Raw genomic sequence first — 14,970 nt, 5'->3', positions numbered from 1 at the left:
TATTGTTCTGGGCTGTAATGACGCCTCTCTCCGCAAAGCCACAGAGTCAAGGGGCACCTTCCTGGCAATCATGGCCATCTCCAGATCGCTGCTGAAATTGCTTTAGTCCCGCTGAGATTCTGTTTCTTTTCTTTCTGATTTTTGCTGAATGGCTTTCCATTTTAAGAAGTTAAATTAATGAGAACATATTTAGTTGAGAGGACCGAGACCCATGTAGGCCAACCAAAGAAGCAGCCAAAGAAAGATAATAGCCCAAGACGTGCTTGTACAAGAATTGCCTTGTAATTAGTTGAAGAGAAATGTTATGTGAACCTAGACTTGTTCTTCAAATGTTTCTGTTTTCCCCCCTCACAGACTGCCTTGCTGCTAAAGACCCAGTCACCTCTCTTCGCTGAAGGAAGTCCTTTGGAGAGCGGCTCGCTCCGCCAAGGGGCTAAAATGCCCCCTACTGATGACCAGTAGGAATGCACCTGTTATTTTCAGACCACACCTTTCTGCAATAGTGTTTACCAGCACTAACAAATACACCGTGTCATAGGGCTCACAGACACAAACACCAATCTGAACAGGCCAACAACTGTGTAACTCTTCTTTAGTTCAGACACACAGTATCCTTCTTTCACTAATGCCTGGAAATGTCACTGCTTGACCAACTCTATTGAACTGTTGGCTACCGAGACGCGCGGTTTGAATGATTCTGACAGAAGTCCATAAGGAGTTAATGTACTCCATTCACTGGGATAATCCTTTTACCATCGGCCTGAAAATTGCATTATCACCGTGTTGTTCTCCAATTTACCGCTTACAATTACTTATGTGGGTCTCCGCCTTCCTTTCAACCCCATTCCCATGTCACTCATACAATCTACAGCATGCAGATTACAGCATGTAGATTGTATCGTTTTCTTGTGAACTGTTTGCACTGCTGTACACGTGTAAATCAGACTGCAATGAGAGAGAGAGGAGAGGGGGAAAGAGAGAGAGAGAGAGAGAGAGAGAAGAGGGGTAGAGCCAGAGCCAGACAGCCCTTGATCACGTCTGTCTGGTCTGCTGTCAGATTCTGCTGCTGGCTGGCCTCATTTGGTTTCAGTTTATCTCTGATGAATCTGGGTTCTGTTCTGTGTGGGGGATGTTCGCCTAATTGTGTTCAGTGGCACAGACAGCTAAAAGATGTGAAGTCCCTGGTGGATGGGGTGGATTGTGTTATGCAATTGTGATGGTAAAATGCAACACACTATTGTGTTGCAAAACAAAACATCAAAATTCAAAATAGCTTCTGTGCTACCCATTGCATTAGCATCTTTACAAAGAAGATGCAGACAGTCTTCAAGAGGTTTCCCCTGGTTATTACGTCAGAAGAGGTTTAAAGAAGAGATATGGGGGCAGCCGTGGCCTACTGGTTAGCGCTTCGTACTTGTAAACGGAGGGTTGCCGGTTCGAACCCCGACCAGTAGGCACAGCTGAAGTGCCCTTGAGCAAGGCACCTAACCCCTCACTGCTCCCCGAGCGCCGCTGTTGTTGCAGGCAGCTCACTGCGCCGGGATTAGTGTGTGCTTCACCTCACTGTGTGTTCACTTTGTGCTGAGTGTGTTTCATTAATTCACGGATTGGGATAAATGCAGAGATCAAATTTCCCTCACGGGATCAAAAGAGTATATATACTTATACATTGGCATATATTGGATTATAAAGCACACATGTGTGTGGGTTTGCGTGTATATATATATATATATATGTGTGTGTGTGTGTGTGTGTGTGTGTGTGTGTGTGTGTGTGTGTGTGTGTGTGTTGGTTTACTTCACCGCTCACCTTCCGTTCCCGTTCCCATAGCCTGCGCATCCTGGAGGAGCGCGAGGAGCCGGGCTTCCTGACCGGCCTGAAGATCCCCGCCCCGTGGGCCGCAGGGAAGACGGTGGAGACGGTCCACCCGGTGCGGGACAACTACAAGTTCAAGGAGACGGTGCACATCCCGGGAGCCCGCTGCCTCTACCTGCGCTTCGACCCACGCTGCTCCTCACAGTACGACTACGACAAGGTGAGTCGGCCTCTCAGTCCGCTGTAGGATGTGTCTCTGTACAGGGGTCAAGGACCAGGACAAGTGGACACCTGTACAAAGGAACAGGACAAGACTACACAGACCCTGACATTGAATAATAACTATTTCATTCTTGTATATATTGACAGTAATGATGTTTACAGTATTGACCTTATTAATTGGCATTTTAACTTAAGTTTGGTAAAAGTGATCAGTTGTGGATGTAAACATGTCAAATGTTTGTTAGTGCAATGTCCTCTGGTGTCTGCTGTTTTCAGCTGGTCATCTACGCTGGTCCCAACACAAACAGCCGCAAGGTCACGGAGTACGGGGGAAACACTCTGGGCTACGGCAGCCGAAGCGTACTGGGCACAGGCTGGCCCAAAGACCTGGTCAAGGTGAGAATGTACACGTACACCACACACACACACACACACACACACACACACACACACACACACACACACACACACTCACTCTCTTTGGGTGTTGTCTTCACATCAGCTGTTGTCTTTACACATACACACATGCATTTACACTGTCCCTGAAGTAACGATAACCTAAAAGCCATAGTTGTCATGCACACACCTAGCAGCACAGATTCCACAACTGCGCCTCTCGTGTGTGTCCGGTGTGTTGTCCAGGTGGAGGGGGACACGGTGACGTTCTCCTTTGAGATGCGGAGCGGCCGCGAGCACAACACACCTGACAAAGCCATGTGGGGCTTCTCATGCACTGTCCGAGCTCAGGTACGTGTGTACATGCAACCCACAACCCCATGCACGATGCGTTACATCTGTGCAGTGATATATTGCACATTCAATTCAACCAGGCCTTTTTGTGAACATATACCTGCGCCTACTTAGTCCCTGTGACTAGTTAGCTACCTGTGATGCTCCGGTTGATCCAAAATAAACGAATGGCGTCTACAAGGGATTTCATTAATTTACAGCAGGATTATGTTGAACCACCTTTTCTTTCTTAGACGTTTGTCCATCACCTATAGACACTAATAAAGCATGTAAGTAAGTATCCGTCCGCTCTCTGCTGTAGGAGTCCTCTGAGGACGTGTCCGGTGGTCTGCCGTTCCTGGCCGACCTGGCTCTGGGGCTGTCGGTGCTGGCCTGCTCAATGCTCCGCATCCTCTACAACGGCCCCGAGGTCACGCCCGAGGAGGAGGCGTGCCACGACCTGCTCTGCTCCAAACTACTGCAGCGGTAAGCTGAGCAAACACACACACACCCAGACAGACAGACAGACAGACAGACACACACACACACACACACACACACACACACACACACACACACACACACACACACACACACACACACACACACTCACACACACACACACTGACATAAATGTACACGGGTGTATGCACACACCAGAAGTGTAGTACCTCTACTGCAAGTTGCTTTGGATAAATGCATGCAAAAAGAAATAAAAGTTAATGAAGGGAATCAAATGTACTTCTGTATTCAAAATGGCTGTCTCAAAGCACTGGCGGTGCCAGAAGTGCTCTATTAAATAAGGAGCTGCTCTCTCAGTCTGTGCAAGATAAAAAAAGCTCCCACTGAGCAGAGAAATAATACAGAACTGGTTCATTGTAAAGGAGAACGTTTTCCCAGGCAGATTACACAGTCAGGTTTGAGTAATGAATCATCTCTGTCCTCCCCCCGTCCTCTCTGTCTTTGTGTCCCTCATAATCCCTGTCCTCACCAACCACCAAACCCCCTCATTAACACACACTGTCCTCTCTCTTTCCCTTCTTCCTCCCTCTCTCTCTCCCTCCCTCCCTCTGTCTTTCTTTTTTCTTTCTTGCTCTCTCTCTCTCTTGGTCCCTCCATCTCTTCCCCTCTCTCCATCTCTCTCCCCCCTCTCTCCATCTCTCTCCATCTATCTCTCCATCCATCTCTTCCCCTCTTTCCATCTCTCTCTCCATCTCTCTCCCCCCTCTCTCCATCTCTCTCCATCTATCTCTCCATCCATCTCTTCCCCTCTCTCCCTCCTCCCTCTATCTCTCTCTCCATCCCTCTCTCAGCTGTCAGTGGCAGGTGGAGGCCAACGGCGCCATCTCGCCGGCCCTCACCCCCAGCCCCTCCCCACTGCCACTCACCATCGACGAGGACCGTGAGTTCACCTACCCCTCGGACGTGCTGGTGCCACCGCCCGGCCTGCTCCCCGCAGCCTACTGCGACCTGCCGCGCATCCGCCTGCCGCCGGGGATCATGGGACGCCTGCGCGAGCTGTCAGGACGTGCCCGGCCCCAGTTCAGACCCAGCATCAAGTACGGCTGTGCAATTATTATAATAATGATAATAATAATAATAATAATAATAATAATAATAAATATAGCTGCAAGCAGCAATGTGGGGGCCAAGCAGTTGAGCAGGAGTTGTCATGGCAACCCAATGTTGCTACATTATACACACACCCAATTAACCACCCGTCCCACACACACACATATACAAAGATAAACTTCCTCTCCCACACACCCCAATAACCCCCCATACATATGCATACCTCAAACATCACCAAATGTATTGTGCATAGTCAGGTTGTAGTCACAAGTCCACATACCAAGTTTGGTGTCGATACGAGAAAGTGTTGATAATTATAGCACCCCTAGTGGTCAAAAGTCACCACATTTATTGTGCGTCCTCAGGTTGTAGTCACGAGTCCATATACCAAGTTTGGTGTTGATACGAGAAAGTGTTGCAAATTATAGCACCCCTAGTGGTCAAAGGTCGCTAAAATTATTGTATGTCCTCAGGATGTGGTCCCGAGTCAATGAGCCAAGTTTGGTTTCGATACGTGAAAGCATTGCAGAAATATGAGCCCACTTCCTGTGATTATAGCGCCACATAGTGGTCAAAATTTACCACATTTCTTGAGTGTCCTCCTGATTGAGTCCTGAACCTATATACCTAGTTTGGTTTTGATATGTGAAAGCATTGCTGAGATATCACTTCACTTCCTGTTTGGCGGCTTCGCCGCCAAACTTGATTGGTTGTCACGGGCAACAGGTTTTGAATATGGTTCCAGAAAGCAATGCATTTATGAGTCATGGTATGAAGATCATCTACGTCAAGTTTCGTGAAAATCAGACAAACTTTGTAACCTTTGATGCCTTTTAAGTGTTTTTGATGACGTCCAATATGGCGGTTGGATCATTTATGTTGACGTCACATGTTGGCATGTGGCGGCCTAAGGACCTCTCAAGGTATTAACAGATATCACTAATATGATGAAATTCCAAACACATGACCCGTTACAGGCTAAAATGTAATTTTGCTAATTATAGCGCCACCTATAGGTCAAAAGTCATCAAATTTATTTAGCCTCCTCCTAATTGAGTCCTGAGACCCTGTACTGAGTTTGGTGTTGATACGCGAAAGCCTTGCTGAGATCACTTCAATTCCTGTTTGGCGGCTTCGCCGCCAAACTTGATTGGTCACGACGGGCGATGGGTTTTGAATATGGCTCCGAAAAGCAATAACATTTGTGAGTCATAGTCTGAAGATCATCTGCGTCAAGTTTCGTGAAAATCGGACAAACTTTGCGAACTTTGATGCCTTTTAGGTGTTTTTGATTAAATCCAATATGGCAGCCTGATCAATTACGTTTACCCCATAAATTGACGTCTGCGTTGAGTTCGGTCTCATCCAAGGATTCCAAATATACCTTAATGTTCAAAATGTGGTGTACCATTCAAACGTTATGTGCATAGATGTAATAAAAAATTTGAAATGTTGGTGGCGCTAGAGCACTCAAAGTGCAGACTTGAAACTTTGATAAATTAAAGATATGACTGAACCGAATCAATGTGCCGAATATCCCAACTTTTTACTGTATGGTTTAATGGCAAATTAGCGTTTCGTTATAATAATAATAATAAATATAACCGCAAGCGGTGATTTACGGGGTCCGAGCAAAACGAACATGATGGCATAGCTTTTTAGTTTTACATATGCTTTGATTGTTTGGGCACAATTGTTCAAAAGAAACGTGATCGGATTTCGGTTATCGGATTTCAGTTACCGGATTTCAGCTATCGGATTGGATCAAATCTTGAAAATGGGTTGTTCAAAGGGAAACAAGGATCCTGAAATTGGATTAGATCACATAATCTATTCTTGGTTTTGATCTGGATAAAACCTTCACTTTGTGTCGTTCAACACTTTTGAGTTGGATTGGAATAAATTTGATGCATAAAATTAGGATTACCCTGTGCTGTAACATTATAGTGTGCTAACCTCAACAACCCAACAGTATTCTAACAATACTTGATTCTACAGGACTATTTATTTGTTGTGGATAAGATGAAGGGTTTGATAATGGAAGGCAGTGTTTCCCACAGAATTGAATTGTATTTGTGGTGGTGGGTTCTGTGTCAGAGTCAATAAGATAAACAGCGTATAATTATACAGTTATACTTGCCTTGCACTACAAGTCCATATTGACAAGTAGCTGTAATGCTGTAATGTTATAGTGTGCTAACCTCCACAACCCAACAGCATTCTATTCTAGTATGCTAACCTCCACAACCCAACAGTATTTTAACACTAATGCTTCAGGTGGGATTTGAACACTCAACATAAGGATGACCAGTACAAGGCATTATCCCACTAAGCCACTGTCAATCCTACATCTTTGCCAGTCACATTCACATGCTGAAAATGTGTATTGGTAAACACACAAGAAAAACTCCAAGTATACATTTGACAATAAAATGAAGGGCTTTCCTGAAAGAGAACACCTGAAAACGTTTGGAAATTCTGGGACAATTAGACATTTGTAGAGAAGAACAGTAATGGATGAAATATAAATATGATAGACTTAATGATGAAGGAAAAATAGTAAACAAAGAAGTTCCCCTATATGTCTTTGAGTGTGTCGGCATTCTGATTCTTGGCAACTAATGAGTGTGAATGTTGATTGCCTGATGTCATTCAGGTGCTGTTCAATGGTGTCAATCTTCAATAACCAATAGCATGTGCATCTTGAGCTTCAAGCTCTAGCAGGATTCGAACTCTCAACCTAACAAACACCAGCAGTGTGTAATGAGTGTGAATGTTAATTGCCTGATGTCATTCAGGTGCTGTTCAATGGTGTGACTCAGAAGGCTCAATGGTATGGAGTGATGACACGAAGATGGCAGGTTTCGGTGCAACACAAGTTAACTTTATTTGAGTTTCAATTCATCTGTTCTTTTGTTCTTTACTTGTATGTGTGCTGCATCAAAGAGGAAACAAACAGAAAATGGAGTAATCAGTGAAATGGGGTAAATCAGTACAGATCCCAACTCACAAACAAACCAATTGACATTTGAACAATAAACTGAAATCATAAGGCTATATAAGGTACAACTAAACAATACTTGACATCCCAAGTCAACCAACATCACCTAATCATCTCTCACATGGGACTCCAACACACCAAACCAACAAACAAAGACCTTAACTTTACACATGATGGCAGAGCTACTCTACAAACTGATAAACATCAAAAAAGTCATAGTGAGGGTGATTAAAGTGATGACTTACGTTAACTCAAAGACGCACACAGAGCAGGACACACTGGAGTGCTGGGTTGAGATGAACAAAAGAGCGAACTGAGGGCGAGCAAACAATTTATCCTGGTCTGAGCCACTGCTCCGGAGCTACAGGGTTTCCCAGCGGGTAAACTTTGGAAAGATTTGCAAAGATTTGGAAAAGATTTTTGAAAGACTACAGTCTCAGACCCTCTCACATCTAAAGACAAGTAGTAGAGTTTTAAGTCACAGACTATGATTTTGCAATGACTAGGGATCTTGCAGGGTCACTATTTACAAGACTGCAACATGATTCCTTTAAATTATTACCCATTGTGCAATAGATAAACAGGAACTGAAAATTATAGCCTACTAAACTCAAAGTCGTATTTTCATGTTTCTGCAGCATTGTTTCATGCGTGACATCCTTAACCGATATAGAGTTGTTCTGTCAAGTGGAAGAGCCGACTAAATAAGTATAAGAAATGACAAATATTATAAGAATAACAAATAATTATAGGCTACAGCTTATAATTATACAGTAATACTTGCCTTGCACTACAAGTCCATATTGACAAGTAGCTGTAATGTTATAGTGTGTTATCCTCCACAACCCAACAGCATTCTATTGTAGTATGCTAACATCCATAACCCACTAATGCTTCAAGTGGGATTTGAACTCTCAACCTAAGGATCACCAGTACAAGGCATTATCCCACTGAGCCACTGTCAATCCTACATGTTGGCCAGTCACATTCACATGGTGAAAATGTGTATTGGTAAACACACAAGAAAAACTCCAAGCATGGAGGGGCGATTAGACATTTGTAGAGAAGAACAGTAATGGATGAAATATAAATATGATAGACTTAATGATGAAGGAAAAATAGTAAACAAAGAAGTTCCCCTATATGTCATAGAGTGTGTCGGCATTCTGATTCTTGGCAACTAATGAGTGTGAATGTTAATTGTCTGATGTCATTCAGGTGCTGTTCAATAGTGTGAATCTTCAATAACCAATAGCATGTGCATCTTGAGCCTAAAGCTCTAGCAGGATTCGAACTCTCAACCTAACAAACACCAGCACTAGGCATTATCCCACTCTGCCACTGACAATCATACACATTCAGTAGTCACATTCAAATGGTGAAAATGTGTGTTGGTAAACACACAAGAAAAACTCCAAGTACACATTTGACAATAAAATGAAGGGCTTTCCTGAAAAAATACACCTGAAAACTTTTGGATATTTTGGGGCAATTAGACATTTATAGAGAAGAACAGTAATGGATGAAATATAAATATGATAGACTTAATGATGAAGGACAAATAGTAAACAAAGAAGTTCCCCTATATGTCATAGAGTGTGTCGGCATTCTGATTCTTGGCAACTAATGAGTGTGAATGTTAATTGTCTGATGTCATTCAGGTGCTGTTCAATAGTGTGAATCTTCAATAACCAATAGCATGTGCATCTTGAGCCTAAAGCTCTAGCAGGATTCGAACTCTCAACCTAACAAACACCAGCACTAGGCATTATCCCACTCTGCCACTGACAATCATACACATTCAGCAGTCACATTCAAATGGTGAAAATGTGTGTTGGTAAACACACAAGAAAAACTCCAAGTACACATTTGACAATAAAATGAAGGGCTTTCCTGATAGAGTACACCTGAAAACTTTTGGATATTCTGGGGCAATTAGACATTTATAGAGAAGAACAGTAATGGATGAAATATAAATATGATAGACTTAATGATGAAGGAAAAATAGTAAACAAAGAAGTTCCCCTATATGTCAGAGTGTGTCGGCATTCTGATTCTTGGCAACTAATGAGTGTGAATGTTAATTGTCTGATGTCATTCAGGTGCTGTTCAATAGTGTAAATCTTCAATAACCAATAGCATGTGCATCTTGAGCCTAAAGCTCTAGCAGGATTCGAACTCTCAACCTAACAAACACCAGCACTAGGCATTATCCCACTCAGCCACTGACAATCATACACATTCAGCAGTCACATTCAAATGGTGAAAATATGTGTTGGTAAACACACAAGAAAAACTCCAAGCATGGAGGGGCGATTAGACATTTGTAGAGATGAACACTAATAGATTAAATATAAATATGATAGACTTAATGATGAAGGAAAAATAGTAAACAAAGAAGTTCCCCTGAATGTCATAGAGTGTCTCGGCATTCTGATTCTTGGCAACTGATGAGTGTGAATGTTGATTGCCTGATGTCATTCAGGTGCTGTTCAATGGTGTGAATCTTCAATAACCAATAGTATTCGAGCTAGAGCCTAAAGCACTACCGGGGATTCGAACCCTCAACCTAACAAACACCAGCACTAGGCATTATCCCACTGAGCCACTGACAATCCTACATATTGGGTAGTCACATTCACATGGTGAAAATGTGTGTTGGTAAACACACAAGAAAAACTCCAAGTATATATTTGACAATAAAATGAAGGGCTTTCCTGAAAAAGTACACCTGAAAACTTTTGGATATTCTGGGGCAATTAGACATTTATAGAGAAGAACAGTAATGGATGAAATATAAATATGATAGACTTAATGATGAAGGAAAAATAGTAAACAAAGAAGTTCCCCTATATGTCATAGAGTGTGTCGGCATTCTGATTCTTGGCAACTAATGAGTGTGAATGTTAATTGTCTGATGTCATTCAGGTGCTGTTCAATAGTGTGAATCTTCAATAACCAATAGCATGTGCATCTTGAGCCTAAAGCTCTAGCAGGATTCGAACTCTCAACCTAACAAACACCAGCACTAGGCATTATCCCACTCAGCCACTGACAATCATACATATTGAGCAGTCACATTCAAATGGTGAAAATGTGTGCTGGTAAACACACAAGAAAAACTCCAAGCATGGAGGGGCGATTAGACATTTGTAGAGATGAACACTAATAGATTAAATATAAATATGATAGACTTAATGATGAAGGAAAAATAGTAAACAAAGAAGTTCCCCTGAATGTCATAGAGTGTCTCGGCATTCTGATTCTTGGCAACTGATGAGTGTGAATGTTGATTGCCTGATGTCATTCAGGTGCTGTTCAATGGTGTGAATCTTCAATAACCAATAGTATTCGAGCTAGAGCCTAAAGCACTACCGGGGATTCGAACCCTCAACCTAACAAACACCAGCACTAGGCATTATCCCACTGAGCCACTGACAATCCTACATATTGGGTAGTCACATTCACATGGTGAAAATGTGTGTTGGTAAACACACAAGAAAAACTCCAAGTATATATTTGACAATAAAATGAAGGGCTTTCCTGAAAAAGTACACCTGAAAACTTTTGGATATTCTGGGGCAATTAGACATTTATAGAGAAGAACAGTAATGGATGAAATATAAATATGATAGACTTAATGATGAAGGAAAAATAGTAAACAAAGAAGTTCCCCTATATGTCATAGAGTGTGTCGGCATTCTGATTCTTGGCAACTAATGAGTGTGAATGTTAATTGTCTGATGTCATTCAGGTGCTGTTCAATAGTGTGAATCTTCAATAACCAATAGCATGTGCATCTTGAGCCTAAAGCTCTAGCAGGATTCGAACTCTCAACCTAACAAACACCAGCACTAGGCATTATCCCACTCAGCCACTGACAATCATACATATTGAGCAGTCACATTCAAATGGTGAAAATGTGTGCTGGTAAACACACAAGAAAAACTCCAAGCATGGAGGGGCGATTAGACATTTGTAGAGATGAACACTAATAGATTAAATATAAATATGATAGACTTAATGATGAAGGAAAAATAGTAAACAAAGAAGTTCCCCTGAATGTCATAGAGTGTCTCGGCATTCTGATTCTTGGCAACTGATGAGTGTGAATGTTGATTGCCTGATGTCATTCAGGTGCTGTTCAATGGTGTGAATCTTCAATAACCAATAGTATTCGAGCTAGAGCCTAAAGCACTACCGGGGATTCGAACCCTCAACCTAACAAACACCAGCACTAGGCATTATCCCACTGAGCCACTGACAATCCTACATATTGGGTAGTCACATTCACATGGTGAAAATGTGTGTTGGTAAACACACAAGAAAAACTCCAAGTATATATTTGACAATAAAATGAAGGGCTTTCCTGAAAAAGTACACCTGAAAACTTTTGGATATTCTGGGGCAATTAGACATTTATAGAGAAGAACAGTAATGGATGAAATATAAATATGATAGACTTAATGATGAAGGAAAAATAGTAAACAAAGAAGTTCCCCTATATGTCATAGAGTGTGTCGGCATTCTGATTCTTGGCAACTAATGAGTGTGAATGTTAATTGTCTGATGTCATTCAGGTGCTGTAGTGTGAATCTTCAATAACCAATAGCATGTGCATCTTGAGCCTAAAGCTCTAGCAGGATTCGAACTCTCAACCTAACAAACACCAGCACTAGGCATTATCCCACTCAGCCACTGACAATCATACACATTGAGCAGTCACATTCAAATGGTGAAAATGTGTGTTGGCAAACACACAACATCAAGAAAATTCCTAGCATACATTTGACAATAGAATTAAGGGCTTTATAAAAAAGAGTACATATCTGAAAATGTGCACTGTTAATGGTATCCACCTAATGATGGTTGTATGGTTGTTATCCAAGAAAAAAAAATTACTCATATAGGAATATAGGTGATATAGGAGAAATGGGCTGAGTGGTCGAACTTTATTGGCCTATATCTCTGAAATGGAACAACGTATCCAAATTCTTTTGATAACTTTTGTGAGGCTTTGTCTAAACATTGTCTGTGAGAATTTTGGTGAAGATTTGATAATTTTTGAAGCCTGTGAAACTTTTTATGATGTTTGGCTTTTCTCTGAAATTGTGGCAAAAGTAAACATTTTTAGAGCATAAGACCAGGGTGAAAAAGATGCATCTGAATGTAGAGATTAATATGATGAAAGAATTTTGAGTCTAGGTGAATCTGGTAAGGAGAAATAAGCGTTTTTGACAAGAGCGCCACCTTTGGGTGCAGTACCCCAAATTTGGGTTATGGGTAGTGGGGGGTACTGGTAACAATACTTGAAAATGTCAAGTTTCTAGGACTTACGGTTTATAGGAATATAGGTGATCTAGGAAAAAAGGCCCAAGTGGTCTAACTTTATTGGCCTATATCTCTGAAATGGAACAAAATATCAAAATTCTGAGCGATAACTTTTGTGAGGCTTGGTCTAAACATTGTCTGTGAGAATTTTGGTGAAGATTCGATTATTTTTGAAGAGTGTGAAACTTTTTATAATGTTTGGCTTTTCCATGAAATTGTGGAAAAAGTAAACATTTGTAGACCATAAGACCAGGGCCAAAAAGATGCATCTGAGTTTAGAGATTAATATTCTGAAAGAATTTTGAGTCTAGGTGAATCTGGTAAGGAGAAATAAGCATAATTAACTTTTTTTTTCAATAGCGCCACCTTTGGGTGCAGTACCCCAAATTTTGGGTTATGGGTAGAGGGGGGTACTGGTAACCATACCTGAAAATTTCAAGAGTTTTGGAGTTACGGTTTAGGCTGCAGTATGACTTTTACAGAATTTTGGCCAAAAAATGAACGGTACAGAAACAATAGGGTTCCTGCAGCTACGCTGCTCGGACCCCTAATAAGAATACGTAGAATCACTATGGGTTGCCTCGCAGCTTCGCTGCTTGGCCCCCAATAATGTTGTGCAATTACCGGTAATCACATTTTGATATCAATTTACGATTTTAGCGTCCAAAGATTACAAAAACAACTCAACTGCAAACAATGTATATATTTTGATCCATTCTGTTTCTTTTTTTAAGTTCAATAAATGCAGGATACATCCAAATTCAATGAGTCAAATAATTATGACTGCAAGATTGACCAAAATAATCGTGATAATGTGATTTTTGCCATTATCAAGCAGCCTGAGCATCAAGTAAGAGGAGAATAATCCAAGAAAGGAGGGTAAAAGAAGGAATTAAAAAGGAGAGAGAAAGAAGGGATGAAAGAAAGAAATGAGACTAGCCAGACAGAGCAGAGAGTAGAGCACAAAGGGAGAGGATTGTGAAGTCTCATCAGAGCTACTCTGGTGATTAGTTTGGAGGAGAGCAGAATCCTATTCAGCATTTACAGCAATATCCTCTCCGTGAACTTAAATGAGTTTTAGGCTCCAACATGGTTTTTATTAAGCTTAATTTCTTTGCATAACTTCCCAGATGAATTTCGGTGCCTGTGAACTAGCCTGTCAGTCTACTTAGCTGCCTTTTCTCACTTTGCTTGTTTGGCCTTTAAATAGAATGTATCCCTCTTCGCCTGGCACCGACGTGCCAAGAAACTGCTATGCTTTTCTCACAGCCTTTTGCCTATTTTCCTCTCCTTGGTTTGCCTTGCGTTGTCCTTCACTTGTACATACAGTAGCTGTGGATAACGGCACCTGAATGACTAAATGGAAACGGAAATGTGACTGACACCCGTGGTCTCTTCTCTCGTGTCTGGTCCTTCTGTCTGTCTGTCTCCCTTTAGGGAGGTGATCCGTCCCGACGTGATGGAGGAGGTCATCGTCTCGTGCGTCATCAAGCACCTGATGCTGGTGGACGCGCTGCAGTCGCTGGTCAACTTCCAGTACCGCGAGGAGCACCCCGAGGAGCACGACCTGCTCTGCAAGATCATGGCCGAGACCTTCAAGAAGATCAACGCCATGGAGCGCCAGCTTCAGGTGTGTGTGTGTGTTTATATGTGCGTCTATGTATGAGTGTATGTGTGGGTGTCTGTGTGTGTCTTGTACTGTATGTCTTTTTGGTATGAAGATGAGTGTTTGTGTGTGTGTGCCTGTGTATGTGTGTGAATGTGTTTTTGGCTGTCTGTGTATCTATATGTCTGTCTGTGTGTGTGTGTTTTAGGGATGTAACGGTATGAACATTTAACCTCACGGTTTTAGTGACCAAAATGATCACGGTTTTCAGTATTATCACGGTATTTCTAAAAGTGTGTTCAATATGTTCAGAAAGCACTGTTAGGCCTACACAAGCTGAAATAGTTTCAAAAATGTCCCGTTCACTTTTTTTCTTCATATTGGCTATGTCCTTATAGCTTAACTTACCCTACCATAACTTGGAGTTTGCTATTTCTTTTACTTGAATCCAATGAGTGAGACCAAAGTAAGCGGTTGAAATAAAACTTCAGGCTACTGTATTCATAAAAAGACGCAGAGTGGCTACATGATACAGTGCACATTTTGCAGTGAAAATGTTCCGCCTTTTAAAATGACTGTGTCTATGGCTTTCTGTGTATTTATATCTGTGTATGTGTGTGTGCACACAAGCTTGTCCCTACGTACATTATGTGCCTTAGCGTGTGTGCGTGTGTGAGTGGTCTAAACTTCCTCA

The 14,970-nt window shown here is 41.8% G+C and overlaps 1 protein-coding gene across 1 annotated transcript in view; it reads left to right on the top strand.

Moving 5' to 3' along the window:
* Window positions 1-14,970, top strand: part of hectd4 (HECT domain E3 ubiquitin protein ligase 4) — an 80,968-nt gene that overhangs the window by 27,998 nt on the left and 38,000 nt on the right. Inside the window, exons 20-26 of the mRNA XM_076289303.1 lie at window positions 355-458; window positions 1,831-2,035; window positions 2,314-2,433; window positions 2,680-2,784; window positions 3,089-3,252; window positions 4,080-4,325; window positions 14,108-14,300. Of these exons, the coding sequence (XP_076145418.1) occupies window positions 355-458; window positions 1,831-2,035; window positions 2,314-2,433; window positions 2,680-2,784; window positions 3,089-3,252; window positions 4,080-4,325; window positions 14,108-14,300 (1,137 nt within the window). The remainder of the gene's footprint in view (window positions 1-354; window positions 459-1,830; window positions 2,036-2,313; window positions 2,434-2,679; window positions 2,785-3,088; window positions 3,253-4,079; window positions 4,326-14,107; window positions 14,301-14,970) is intronic.

The sequence above is a fragment of the Alosa pseudoharengus genome, unplaced genomic scaffold, assembly GCF_046254945.1.
Source record: "Alosa pseudoharengus isolate Yale_2024_CS ecotype anadromous, Long Island Sound unplaced genomic scaffold, YU_APseudo_1.1 YU_APseudo_1.1_scf_17, whole genome shotgun sequence".
NCBI lineage: Eukaryota > Metazoa > Chordata > Actinopteri > Clupeiformes > Clupeidae > Alosa > Alosa pseudoharengus.
Note: the sequence above shows the minus strand (reverse complement) of the source record. Positions and strands in the feature narration are given on the sequence as shown.